The following is a 12,989-nucleotide window of genomic DNA, read 5'->3' as shown; positions in this document are numbered from 1 at the left end:
TTTGGTATGCTTGGTCTTAAACACTCTAGATATAATTTATTTCTTTTGTGATTCAGAGTATACTCGTTAACAGTTACTTTACTATAGAAGTATACATACCACAGTAAAAGATAAAATAAACCCACTTTTTTTTACTCAAACCTAGAATTTTTGCTGGGTTTCCTTTGTATTCACTAAACCTGTAAGAATGTATTTACATGCCCAGAACAAAATGAAAACTTAAGAGATCTCTAAATATTTATGTATTTTATTTTTATATAAATACAGGATGGAATCAACAGAAAAGTGTGAAGCCGTTATTGGTCATTTTAACGGGAAATTCATTAAGACACCACCCGGAGTCTCTGGTATGTTGTCTAAAATTTTATCAGTTGCCTTTTTTGTAATACAAGTATAATTTTAACATACAATGTCTCATATCAAAGAACCAATAGAGCCCAGCTGGTGTGGCTCAGTGGTTGAATGTCAACCCATGCACCAAGAGGTCGCCTGTTCAATTCCCAGTCAGGACACGTGCCCAGGTTGTGGGCCCCATCCCCAGTAGGGGGCATGCAGGAGGCGGCCAATCAATGTTCTCTCTCATCGGCGATGTTACTGTCTCTCTCTCTCCCTCTCTTTCTAAAATCAATAAAGAAAAAAAAAGAACCAATAGAAACTTCATTTAGCTCTTCAAAGTTTATTTTTTTGGATCTACACATAGGACTTAGAAATTCAGCTCTGCAGGCATTGGTTGTTTAACTGTGGATGGAAACTGACCCAGCGATGAGGATCTGAGTGTAAAGCCTTAAGAAACCTCTCTGTCTTTTTGATGCAGAAGCCGCCCTCTGATCCACCTTATCACCACCCTCAACAAATCTGTCGTTCACTCACATCGTTGAGGACTGTGGTACTTTCCACCCCAGCTCCTGCCTTTGTTACCCCTGCCCGCTGTGTCCGGAGCTCAGCTCCTATGGCCTTCCTGGGCACTTCCTCCCAGCGCTCTGCCTCGTGTTGTCATGACCAAGAACACTCTACCTTTGTAGCCTTTCGTTCCAGCATCACATTCTGACTCCCACTAAGCTTGATCTGAAATACAAAGGGATTCTTCCATTTCCTCTTTTTGTTGGTCTTTCGTTCTCATCCCATCTGGTCTCCCTTTTTGAACACTAAAACCATTTCCTTATCGGTATCCTCCGTTTCCTTGTACTCCATCCTGCGGTCACGCTGGCTTGGCAGAATGCTGAATTAATCCTACAGCGATCCACCCTTACTGCTCCTGGTGCATCCGGGCAGGGAGAGGCTGTCTCCAGCTTGACGCCCTCAGCGTCCCTGGTCCTCACAGCTTCTTCACCCCTCCTGGAAGCAGTTTTTGTCCTGTTCAGTCCCCTCCCCACCTCACCCCATCCCACTCTAAGCAGGTGACTTCACTTCCTATTTGTTGCAGAAAATTGAAATCACCCATGAGGAACACCGTCATCTCTTTCCTGCTTCCTCCCAATAAGGAGGCCTATGCCCACACCCAGTGTGCCTTCCCCCACTCCCAAAGTCCCAAGGGCCAGGTGTCCTCGGGCCCTTCCTATCAGGACCTCGCTCTGCTAGTTCTCCTCTTCCTATCATTTCAGTCTGTCTTTTGCTATTATTCTGTTTTTTTCAACAAAACCGAAAACCTTTATTTTTAACTAATAACAGATCTCTGGCAAAACTGGTTGGTGGAGAAATGGGAGAAAGATGCACAAATAATACTAGGAACAAAAATTGTGAACATCACCACAGTAGACATTTTTCAAAGCACAAAACTGAGAACTGTTTTATGCAAATACATTTTGATAAATAATTTTCTGGAAAAATCTGTCCATTCGTGTTTGAGATTGTTCAGGTCTCCGTGCTCTTGAAACTGAATAAACTGAGCACTCTCTAGCGCCTTCTCTCATAAACCTTATAAAAATGTCTTCCTCCTCCTCGCTTCTCATGCCCACCTCAACCCTCTCCAACCTGGCTTCTTCGCCTCATGTGCAACGGAAATTCCTTGCGGTGAACGTACCGTGTTCCTCTGCCAGGGCTGCTGTGACAAAGTGCCGCAGACCGGCTGGCCTGGACAGTAGAACTGTGTGGTCTCAGAGTTCTGGAGGCTGGCAGTCCACCGTCAAGGTGTTAGCGGGGCTGGTTCCTTCTGAGAGCTGGGAGGGAAAATCTGCTCCGGCCCTGCTCCTGCGCTTGTGACGGCTGTCTCCTCCTCTGTCTCTTCACCCCGTCTCCTCTCTGTGCATGTCTGTCTCCGTCCAGATTCCCCCTTTTTATAAGGACACCAGTCATTGGATTGAGGCTCACCCTAATGACCTCATGTTAACTTTAAAGACTATGTCTAAGGTGGGTGGTGGTGTAGAAGAGGGTAAAGGGGGGGTAAAGGGTGATGGAAGGAGACTTGACTTGGGGTGGTGAACATAACATAATGTACAGATGAAGTAGAATTGTACACCTGTTAACCTGTGTAAGTTTATTGACCGGTATCAACCTAGTAAATTCAATAAACATAAATAAATACACATTAAAAAAAGATTCTGTGTCTAAATAAGGTCACATTCGGAGGTGTGGGGAGTTAGGACCCAGCTTTTTTGTGTATGTGGAGAGGGGACGCGCTCCAGTCCTAACACTTACCTCCCGGTGAGCAGATCTGGAGGCCGCCCTGTTTTGGCTGAACCCACCTGCTGTTCCCTCACTCGCCTTCAGACGTGTCCTCTGACTGCTGTTTTAGCTGTCCCTCCAGTTTCTTTCCATCTGGTAATCCCTTCTCTTTTGTGGGCTTGTTTTCTTCTGTCTGCCCCTTCATTATTACTGTTTCCCTGCATTCCATGTTTGGCTCACGAGTCTGCTAGATTTCGTCCGCTCTCAAGCTCTCCACCACTACTGCCATGCTGAGGACTCTCCGACAGCCATCCCTTGCCCTGGCTGTCCCCGGAGCTCCGGCTGCCCACCTCAGTCACCTTGCATTCATCTACTTCAAAATTCAACTCGTCCCACCTCCCATCTCATCCTGCCCCGCGTCCTGTTTTCCTTACCTCTGAGTGTCACCAGTATCCGCCCAGGCGCCCAAACCCGAAACCAGGACTGGCTGTCCTGGGCTCCCCCATGCCCTCCATTTATTATCTTTCACATACAAAATCAGTCCTTACATTTTCTCCCTGATCATTTCTAGAATCTACCATCTCTCCTCTATCCCTCCTACCACTGTCTAGTTTAACCCCTTATCTCTCGCTGAGGCCACAGGGCCCCGCTTGTCTGCCGTTTCCAGCACTGCCTCTCAGAGGCCGTCCCTGACTGTAGCCAGAGGGACTGAGATAAAATGTAGGCCTTTGGGCCACTTTAAAGCTAAAAGTCCTTCCTGCCCCCCACAAGCCGCTGGCAGGAAGACCCAGGATTCCCAGAAGGACATTGCTCATTCTTCAGCTCCGCCTCCCTGTCCCCAGCCTTACTGTCCCCCCCCCCCCAACACTGAGCTGCAGATGGTATTCCAGATAAACACCACACTGCCTCATTTCTCTTACCTGGTTTCCAGTCTCTCGGACCCCTTTGGTTCCTTTAACCAGGCTGTCCCTTCACCCTTCAAGACTGTTCAAGGCTTATATCCCCGTGGGAGGGCCTCCTCTGGGCCAGCTGGGTTACAATATGGGTTACCCTCTGTTTGCATGGCATCCCAAGGTCACCACCTGTACGATCATGATTAACATGTTTACATTAAACTGGAAGGTCTTCTAAGGCAGAGACTGTTTTCTCATCTTTCTATTTTCATGCCCAGCAGAGTACTTAGACCATACTAAGCAATAGTAGATGTCTGTTGGTTTTGTATAAATTTCACTGCACTATTCACTAAGACAGTTCTGCCTGTTTACAAGCTCGCATGCTCGTGGCTGACCACAAACCAGAAGTTTAGCTAGCGTCAGTATTTATTCTGCTATAGCTCCGAAGTTCCATCTTTAACTGACGGCTGATGATTGTGATTAGGGGTTCACTGTTATTTTCCGTATCCAGTTGAGTCTCACTTCATAGAACACCTGTCTGTAAGTACATGTGATACCAACGTGACATTCATCTCGTCGCCCTAAAGCCTAACAGCACACAGGTCGCATGGCTTTATGTGAACTTGAACTGCCTACAGGTACAAGTTTGGAGCAGAAAATATAAGACGTGGAAGTAAAGTATTCCAAGGAACTTAACCTTGTGAAAAAGATTCCCTTCTGTTTTTGTTTGCTTGTTTTAATTTTTTACATTTATTTTAGAGAGAGAGGAAGGGGTGGAGAGAGAGAGAAACATTGATTTGTTGTTACACTTATTTATGCATTCATTGGTTGATTCTTGTATGTGCCCTGACCGGGGATCAAACTCGCAACCTTGGTGTATAAAGACAATACCAAATGAGCTACCGGGTCAGGGCTCCCTTCTGCAAACCCTGCCCTATGGGGCTTCCGCATTAATCCTGCACACAGCTGACCCCTCATGCCTTCCTCACATCCGCGTCATCATTTCCTCGGTCAGGGCCACAGAGTGTCAGTTCTTTTGACCGGTTCCTTATCCACCCACCTCAGACCTCTTACGGGAAAGTTTGAGAAGAGAACCATCCCAGCCCAGGGCGGTTTTTGATGTTGTTATCAGTCTGAGATAAGATCTCAGTTCCCTGAGTGAAACAGATTTCAGTGTCCTGGGTGGAGGTTGGACAGTTTCCTTTTTTCTCAGAAGGACTGCTTGGTTGTATCATTTAACCGTTTTCTTTGAAGTGGGTTTGAAGATTAGTGGTCACACCCATTCAAAGAAAGAAAAAGACCTGGATTTCCAAACCACATGTAAATGATTGTAGGATTCTCTGTACCTTGCAACTCATAGAAAATAGTTTCTTCCAAGTTGTGCCTAGTGTCAAACGAGGCACAAAAAGCAGACAATTCCTTTCAGAGGAGAGCATCCCTGCGGGGCGGGGCGGGGCAGGGCACAATGCCGCATTTGAGCTATTCTCTCTGTTCTGGATCAGAACTTCATTTTAGTGGATTTTTTTTGTGTGTGGGGGGGTGGTACGTGCCCCTAGTGGGAACCAAACCCGGGACTCTGGTACACAGGCCGACGCTCCAACCGCTGAGCCAAACCGGCCAGGGCAACTTCATTTTAGACCATTTCCTAATGTCTAATGATCTTTCCTTGTGTTAGTCTTGGTTCCCAACTAGATGGCAAGTTCCTTGGCTGCAGGGGCTGTGTTTTATTTTTAATTCTGTGCTACACCCCTGTAGCAGTGTAGGTCACCAAGTGGGTTCTGAGCATTTTTCTCATGAAGCTCATCACAATAATTATGGCTCTTTTGAGGGCCTTTCGGGATGCCTTTCGGCATCTAAACTAAGTTGAACTACCTTTAGGCAGAGGTTTGACATGGACACTGTGGTACTTGGAAGCACACTGTCCCAATGAACTCTGTTTTCCCCTGAAACAAGTCCCCAGTGGATTTGAGAACCCACAACAGAACTGGAACGTTTCACTTTCTCGGGACCTCCCCCTCTTCTTTGTATACATAACATGAGAGCTCTCGTCGACGCCGTCTGCTGATGAGGTGCCGCTGTCCCTGTGGCATGGGCTTCTCCATGGAGGGCGTATGATTCTTTTCAGCAGAGCCAGCTGCAAACAGAAATATCATCAGGCAAGGGTACTTGAGTGAGCCTCCACTTCAGTGTTTAAATAATGCAGGCTCATTGCTGGGCAGACATAACATGTCGTAAGTACAGTCCGAGGATGGTTTATTTAGTGATGCAGGTTGTTCAGCCGGTGGAAGCAGAACTATCTGGGATGGTTTCTGTCGGAGGACCCAGAATCCTGCTCCACTTGTCATTCGCCTGTGACGTTGGCGCCAAAAACAAAAAAGAAACCCATGTTAGACACAGTCCCCAAAAGACACTTTGTGAACATTAACAAACCATGCTGCGGACTCGTCTTAACCGTGACGCTCTTTAAGAAGTGTGTAGATGGCTAAGCAGGAGGTCAACCATGTACATGAGCTGTCACATCTCATCTGCCACCCAGCCTTCTGCCGGTGCACTCTTCATGCCAGAGGGGCGCACTGGGTGCCCCGTGCCAGGCATACCCCGCCCTGGCCCGGGGCATGCTGCAGAACGTATTTCAGGCTCATCGTTCTGTAAAAATCCACGCCACAGCTTTAATGCAATCTGTATTCTGAAATTGCTTTTTTAAACTCTTGTGCTTTTGTGTCCGATGTTACCACATGTTCAAAGAGGCTTTATCTTTTTTTATAGCGAGTTCTTCTTTAAATGTACACTACAGTTTCTGTTAGGAAAAAATAATGGCTCATAAGGCCTTTTCTTCTATCCTTCCCCACCCAATCTCTCATTTTCCCCCGAACATGTGGAAGTGTCATTCTTCATTTGGATTCACCTTGGTATTGAGTGCTCTCTAGCTTCCAGGAAATCAGATTTGCTTAGAAGGTCCCAGCCAGGGTTAAATAACCAGTGACTTCTTTATGAGAAAATCTAGGTAAATTCTGTGGAGGTTTAAAATAACTAGTGAATATTTACTTGATAAAAATTCCATCATGGAGAATTAGCATGGTGGTGGTTTCCCACAGAGTGAGTGTTGGAAACAAGGGATGGGAAGTTTTAGTTGGGTAGAACTGATGTCCAAATTCGGAGACATTCCCAAGGCAAAACCACTGTCACTTGTGGCCATGATTCAGAGATATTTCTAAAAACTCCTCCCCCGGTACCTTCCTAGAAGAAAGCACAGCCTCTGAGAAGACTGATACTCATGCCGTGTTAGCTGGAGCTGTCCTGGAGCTGCCTGCCCTGTGCCTGTTGTTTTTGTCTCTGCAGGACACACACACACACGCATGCACGCGTGTGTTCGGTGCTGCAGGAGGCAGTGTGATCACCCATCTCTCTTTCTGGACCTTGTTGTGACATTAATGGAGTCTGAATAAGTTCCTGTGCACTAAGGGCACAAAGTTTTTAAAAAGTGTGTGTGTCGTCCCCGGATGTGTGAGTGCTTGTCAGTGTCAGCGCCGTCCGGGCAGCACCCAGGCTTCGTCTGCGCCCGGAGCAGCTCCGGGGAAGTGCGTGTGACGGCCCGCCGGCTCCATCCAGAGCTCCGCTGGCTTTACACCTGCTCTCTGTTCCTCTGACTTTGTGCCCAGCAGGCCTTGAAAACGGCTCTGACCGCATTTTATCACTCAGTGTATGTAGGTGATAGCATTAGGGCAGTGTCCTAGGCCAGGAGGCAGAAAAAGTGATGTTTAGAAGAAAAAGTATGGCTCTAGTAAAAAGACTGGATGTCTGTCAAGGGTTTTTATTGCCCATTTTGTTTCCTGGGTGTCGTAAGCATTGTGACCCTGTGAAAACGAGGTTTGGACAGCTGTCGGACAAAGGAAGACTGGAAGACATGCGCGATGCTGCTGGTACTTGGGGGGCAGTGTGGTCATACCTTTGGGACTGGGATCCGCCCGGTCTCCCTTGCCCCGTGTGCACAGCCGAGCAGAGTTCCCCCGCCCGCACTGGGAGACGTGCCCCCCTGCGCTGCATGCCAATGCGCCGGCACTGGCACAAAGCTGCCGTGCTGAGCCACCCTGAGCGGCCGGGGCTGAGGGCTCTGCTGCACACCTAAACCCCCACGGAGGAGAGTCTAGTTTCTAAAAAGTGTCAAGGGACCACAACTGGAACCGTACCGGTGTTTTAGCTGAAGGTGCTTTGAGTACCATGCCAGGCTTGGATGGGCTGCTGTCGGTTTGCCCTCACCATCGACCACACCCAGCCTGTGGCAGACTCCTCGAGTCAGTTTGCACTTTTTCCCCATCGGGCTCTCCTAGGGAGGAACAACAAATAGTAGAGGAAAATTTTATTAAAGCAGAAGGATCTTGGGTGGAAGTGGAGGTGTTGTCATGCCACAGTTTTCTAAAGGGCGTTTGCCAGTTACTTCGTCCTTAACTGCAGCTTGAGCATGTCTCCATTCTGCGGGAGCCGAGGCAGCAGCCCTCACTGCTTGCTCCGTCCCAGAGAATGAACTCTCCTGGAAAACAGGCCAGTTTATAGCTTCTGAGCCCAAGTGCCTCTCCTGAGAATTTATCTAAGAAATGCAAAGGCAACAGGAGGAACCGTAATTAAAATTTGAGCCTCCCCTGTCCCCCGTTACCACGGTAGTAAAAATAATAGCTAATACTCATTGAGCTGTCGAAGCACTTTATATGTTCATCGTTACAATCTTTGGAAGCAAGTACTATTTGTATTCCCATTTCACAGATTATGAAACAGGAAATATTAAGTAACTTGCCCAGAGTCATTAGCTAGTAAATGGCAAAGCCAAATTTCAGACCCAGGGAGACTAATCTAGAGCCAGTGCTCTAACCACTGTGCAGTCTGACCACCAATATGGCCGTCGGCCCTGAGCTTGGGGAGATCAATTATATACACACACAGATGTTTGCACAGTGTTACAATAACAGAGAAACTATATGTGATCCCTTTTCAAATAGAACGCTATGTAACCATTTATTAATGATTCTATGAAAAGGTAGGGAAAGGTCCACAATGTAAATGGTGGAAGAAAAGGACCTAACATTGCACGTTATGCAGACTTAGAAAAGTGGCAAACAGAGTAAGAAAATATCCATGTTAGAGTGATGGGGAAGGATTGCGTTTTTTGTTGTTTATTTAGCCTGACTTTAATATTGTTGAATCATTATTTTGCTGAGAGGTAAAGCTGAGTGGGGGGTTAAAGCACTCTGCACTGTGTAAGGAGAGATGGGAGCCTACGGAGAGGTTTGGAGGGCTGGGCACCTGGGGAGCGCTGGAGCGGAGTCACGGCTGAGTGGGACAACAGCACCTGGCTAGAACGGGGCTAAAGTAGGAAGAAATGTCACACGCCGGGAAAAAAAAAATCATTTTTATGGGCTCCTTGGGCTGAATTTTTAAAAAGAAGAGCCCCAGAGAGTTCCTTGGGTATTGTTAGCTGAGGAATTTTGAAAGTGGGCAGCATTATCAGAAAAAAAGCAAATTACAATTGATGAGTGGACCGGTTTCCCACAACCGATGCAAAGCTTCGATCACGGGCAGTTTGCGTTTTGTAGAATGTTCATGGGGATTTTTAAAATATATGTAGCTAGAAGAATGGGAGTTTGGATGTGGCCATTTCTCTGGCAGTAGGAACACAGAGAGGAAAAGGTACATTCTGTTTCAAACCACAGAGGACTCGATTAGCCACTTGATTAGACAGGTGAGATAGCGTAAGCTTAGTGCTTAGTCAAAGCGGGCGTTCTAGAAGTGGTTTTTGGTGTCAGTACCAAGGGAAAATGTTTGAGCATTAATCACTGCAGAGTTTGAACTTTAGAAGATACATAAGGAAACCACTTGGTGGAAATGTTTACTGAGTCATCATGGGGATCACCCAGGAGGCTCACAGTTTTTTAGGGGAGGCATGGTCCGTGCCACAGAGACAGGCCTTTGTAGTTCACCCCACTTACAAAGCCCTGTTGAGGGCATCTTGGAGAATCCCATAATGTAGTTACCCTCGATGGCTCTTCAGAAGTACCAGAAAAGATCAGATCGGTGCCTGCGTTTGTAGCGTTGCCTGCAAAACAGTATGTGACAGTAGTTAAGCTTTTGGGGGTCCATGTTCCTGTTGGTTCTGATGAACAAGAAAATAACGTTTCTGTCTTAGATAATAAGAAGAGAATCTTACCTGAAAGGTCACACACACACACACAGGATAATATTTTTTGGATCCTTAGGTTGGATTTTTTTAAAGGAAGAGCTCTAGTTATTGCCTTGTGTGTTGTTTGTTGGGGAATTCTGAAAGTAGTTCATGTTATCAGAAAGAAAGCTAGTACAGTTGTTGAGTGGGTTAGTTTTCCCCACTGATGGAAAAGCTGCTGTCGAGGGCAGTTTACATTTTATAGAATGTTGATTGGGGTTAAATCTGAGGCACACCCTTCACAACCCGAAAGACTCATTAATGAAGGGGAAATTCAGCTTAGAATATTCTGCATGTTTGGTAAAATAAATTGATTAGGGGTAACTTCATGTGAATTTTATACCACTTTAACACAGGAATATATCTTAAATCATAAATCACTTGTTAGAATTCCTGCAGTTGTTTTGTGCAGCAAGGTAAAGAGTTGCTAATCTAGAAAAATGACCGTATAGAAATTGTAGATTTACGGTTCGTGCTAATTTTTTCAACTGAATTGACGCAAACTTACCTGTGCATCATAGTCATGTACTAGCATTCATGGCACTTCCTTTTGTGCATGTCAGCCCCTCAGGAGTCGCCAGGGAGGCCAGCTGCAGCACTGGTCTGAAGAACCAGCTGACACTATGTAGCATGTCCCAGTCTTCAACCTGGAACCTGTGTGTTAGGCTCCAGAACAAAAACTAGAGACTCTTCTCTGGTTTGGAATAAGCCACAGAATATGCCAGTCAAATAGGAATCTCTCATTTTGTAACAAGCTTACACACTTAACAACAGGTGGGCCAGCCCCGGCTGGGTGGCTCAGTTGGTTGGAATGTTGTCCCGTACACCAAAAGGTTGCAGGTTTGATTCCCAGTCAGGGCACATACCTAGGTTGCGGGTTCGATCTCTGGTCAGGGTGCATACGGGAGGCAACCAGTCATTTCTCTCTCACATCAGTGTTTCTTTCTCTCTCTCTCTCTCTCTCTCTCTCTCTCTCTCTCTCTCTCTCTCTCTCTCCCCCCCCTCCCCTTCACCCCACTTCCTCTCTCAAAAAAAAAAAAATCAATAAACATATCTTTAGGTAAAGATTAAAAAATAATTTTAAAAAGAAAGGAAACAAGTGAACCATGATAGATCTGGGTGTTTGTTTTTCTGCTAAAATCTAGCTGAAATCACCTAACCCTTGGTCAGCTTCATGGTAACATATGTGCCTTAAACAAATTTTCACATAGTTGCTTTGCTTCCTAGAGCACATGGTAAAATCTTTGTAATGAATAAAGATATCAAGGACTTACAGGGTTAAGCTGTTTCTCATAATATCATCCAAGCGCATGGAGCAGCAGTTGATTCTGAAGTGTTTCGCTTCCGGGTGGCATTTTTATTAAAAATAAACATCTGTGAAAATAATGCTCTGTCCTAGGTGAATGGGTTTCCATAAGGTTGGGTACACTGTCGTCCCCATTAGACTATAAGCCTATTTTATCTATACCTGTATGCCTAGGTCTTAACATTGTATCCTAAACATAGTAGGCACTCAGAAAAAAATTCAGCTGCTAAATAGACCAGAGGCAAGTTCCACAGAGGAAAGAAGCTGTTAAAATTTGATTTGGTGTTGCCTCCGTGGAACGCTGGGGCACGCCTGTATGTTTTTGGCAGATTTGATTGTTGCCTGAGATTGTATTTTCTTTGACAGGGAGTAGTCTAGACGAGTGGAAATGTGTTGGGAGCGCCTTACCCTACATAGGGACACTTGGCCTTTCTACAAATGCGGCGCTTCAGCGCTCGCCAGGGTTGCTACCAACCATTCTCATTCACATCTACCTGTTTGGGTGGCCTGCAGTGGGCTTCCGGAATGAGGCCAACCTGGTCACCTTGCTTCTCTGAAAGAAAACACACTAATGAGAGAAAACGGTTCATTTGCACTGCTGTCCATGCCAGTAACCTCTTTTTTTTTTTTTTTTTTTTTAAGTTAAATTTCAGCCCAGGAGCTAGTCTTTACAATGCCTCTAGATAAAAGCATCCCCTTAAAATGAAGTCGCACAAAGTGCCAGCACCACAGAATTTATTCTCTCTCTCGCTCCACAAGGTTATGGGGAAAGCAGAATCCTAAAATGTTTCTCAGATGTCATTGGGGAAAACATTTAGTGCCTTAAGGACCTTTCTGGATCTGTGGAGAGTGAGATCTTGCTTCCTTTTGTTTGAGTTCTCAACTTGTCCTTAGAAGTCAGGGTGAGACATCTGAGGTCCCAGACCATAGACACTCTCCTTGTCCCAGCAGGGTTTGCTTTTTGTCCCTCCTGTGCTTTGAGGTCTGTATTCTCTTGGCCCAGGTAGTTTCCATCTGTCCCCAAGGGGCCCAGGTGTAGAATTAAAAGCATCCTCAGTGATCAGAAAGCTCTCTTGCTTCATTGCATCCATTTACCTGACCTTCTGTGATTGTTGGTAGGGGTAGAAATTTCCAAAAGCCAATATTTTTTTTGTTCTTGTTTGTAAAAGACAAAAGAGAGTAGCTCATCTGCTGTCTAGGACTTGGCCCTGGCTCCTTCTTCCGTCACATCGCTTTTGCCTTAAATGGTAGTTCCGTGTTCAGATAAGCCTGGAGCATGGGGTGTGGCTGGAGTCGAAAGGAACCAAAGGACCCCGTTGTGAAAGGTACGGCCAAGCCTCCCTGAATTGCCACCAGCCGCCCCTGGTTTTCCTCTCACCTCCTAGCACCCACAGCACAGTTGTCATTCAAATCCCGTGTCCCCTCTGCAGTGGGTCACCCCAGGAAGAGGAGAGTGTGCCAAACAACAGCCTAGACAGCCGCTGAGAAGGAATTACAGTTGGATTTCGTGTTGTGTTTTGTTTTTTGGCAGAGAAGTGTTGAGAGACACTATTGCTCGCACCCTGTCATTAGTGGGTGGGTAATCGTGATATAAAATAAGAGATGAATTAGGATAATAAGAGGCAAAGGAGAAAGGAGTAAATTTTCCACAAGTAATATTTTTCTCTTCATGGTTATTTAACTTTGAGACAGAACTTGAAAGTAGTAATCACAGTTCTGTAGTAGACAAAGGACAGAATGTGAGAACCAGACAGGAAGGTGTGATTGCCTTTATTGCATTAACTAGGAACATACAGAAACACGCACCATTTTCAGGAATACACTGCTGTTTCCATTATAGAGAGGCAAAGATAGGTCGCGGGTGGCCTACTCCGCCATTACCTTGGTTTTTTGTTTTGCTTTGTTTTGTTTTTTTTCTATTTCTCCCTCCCTCCCTTCCTATCTTTTTAGCTAATGTGTATGTATCCCTGTGAGAGTGTCT

At 45.9% G+C, this 12,989-nt stretch overlaps 1 protein-coding gene across 2 annotated transcripts in view; it reads left to right on the top strand.

Moving 5' to 3' along the window:
* The window catches only part of RBMS1 (RNA binding motif single stranded interacting protein 1), an 89,726-nt gene that overhangs the window by 64,509 nt on the left and 12,228 nt on the right, over positions 1-12,989 (top strand). For both annotated transcript variants that reach the window (XM_036254551.1, XM_036254550.1), the window contains exon 5: positions 268-347. In XM_036254551.1, coding sequence (XP_036110444.1) covers positions 268-347 — 80 coding nt within the window. The remainder of the gene's footprint in view (positions 1-267; positions 348-12,989) is intronic.

The sequence above is a fragment of the Molossus molossus genome, unplaced genomic scaffold (genome assembly GCF_014108415.1).
Source record: "Molossus molossus isolate mMolMol1 unplaced genomic scaffold, mMolMol1.p scaffold_m16_p_11, whole genome shotgun sequence".
Taxonomy (NCBI): Eukaryota; Metazoa; Chordata; class Mammalia; order Chiroptera; family Molossidae; genus Molossus; species Molossus molossus.
This window is presented reverse-complemented; position numbering and strand designations above follow the sequence as displayed.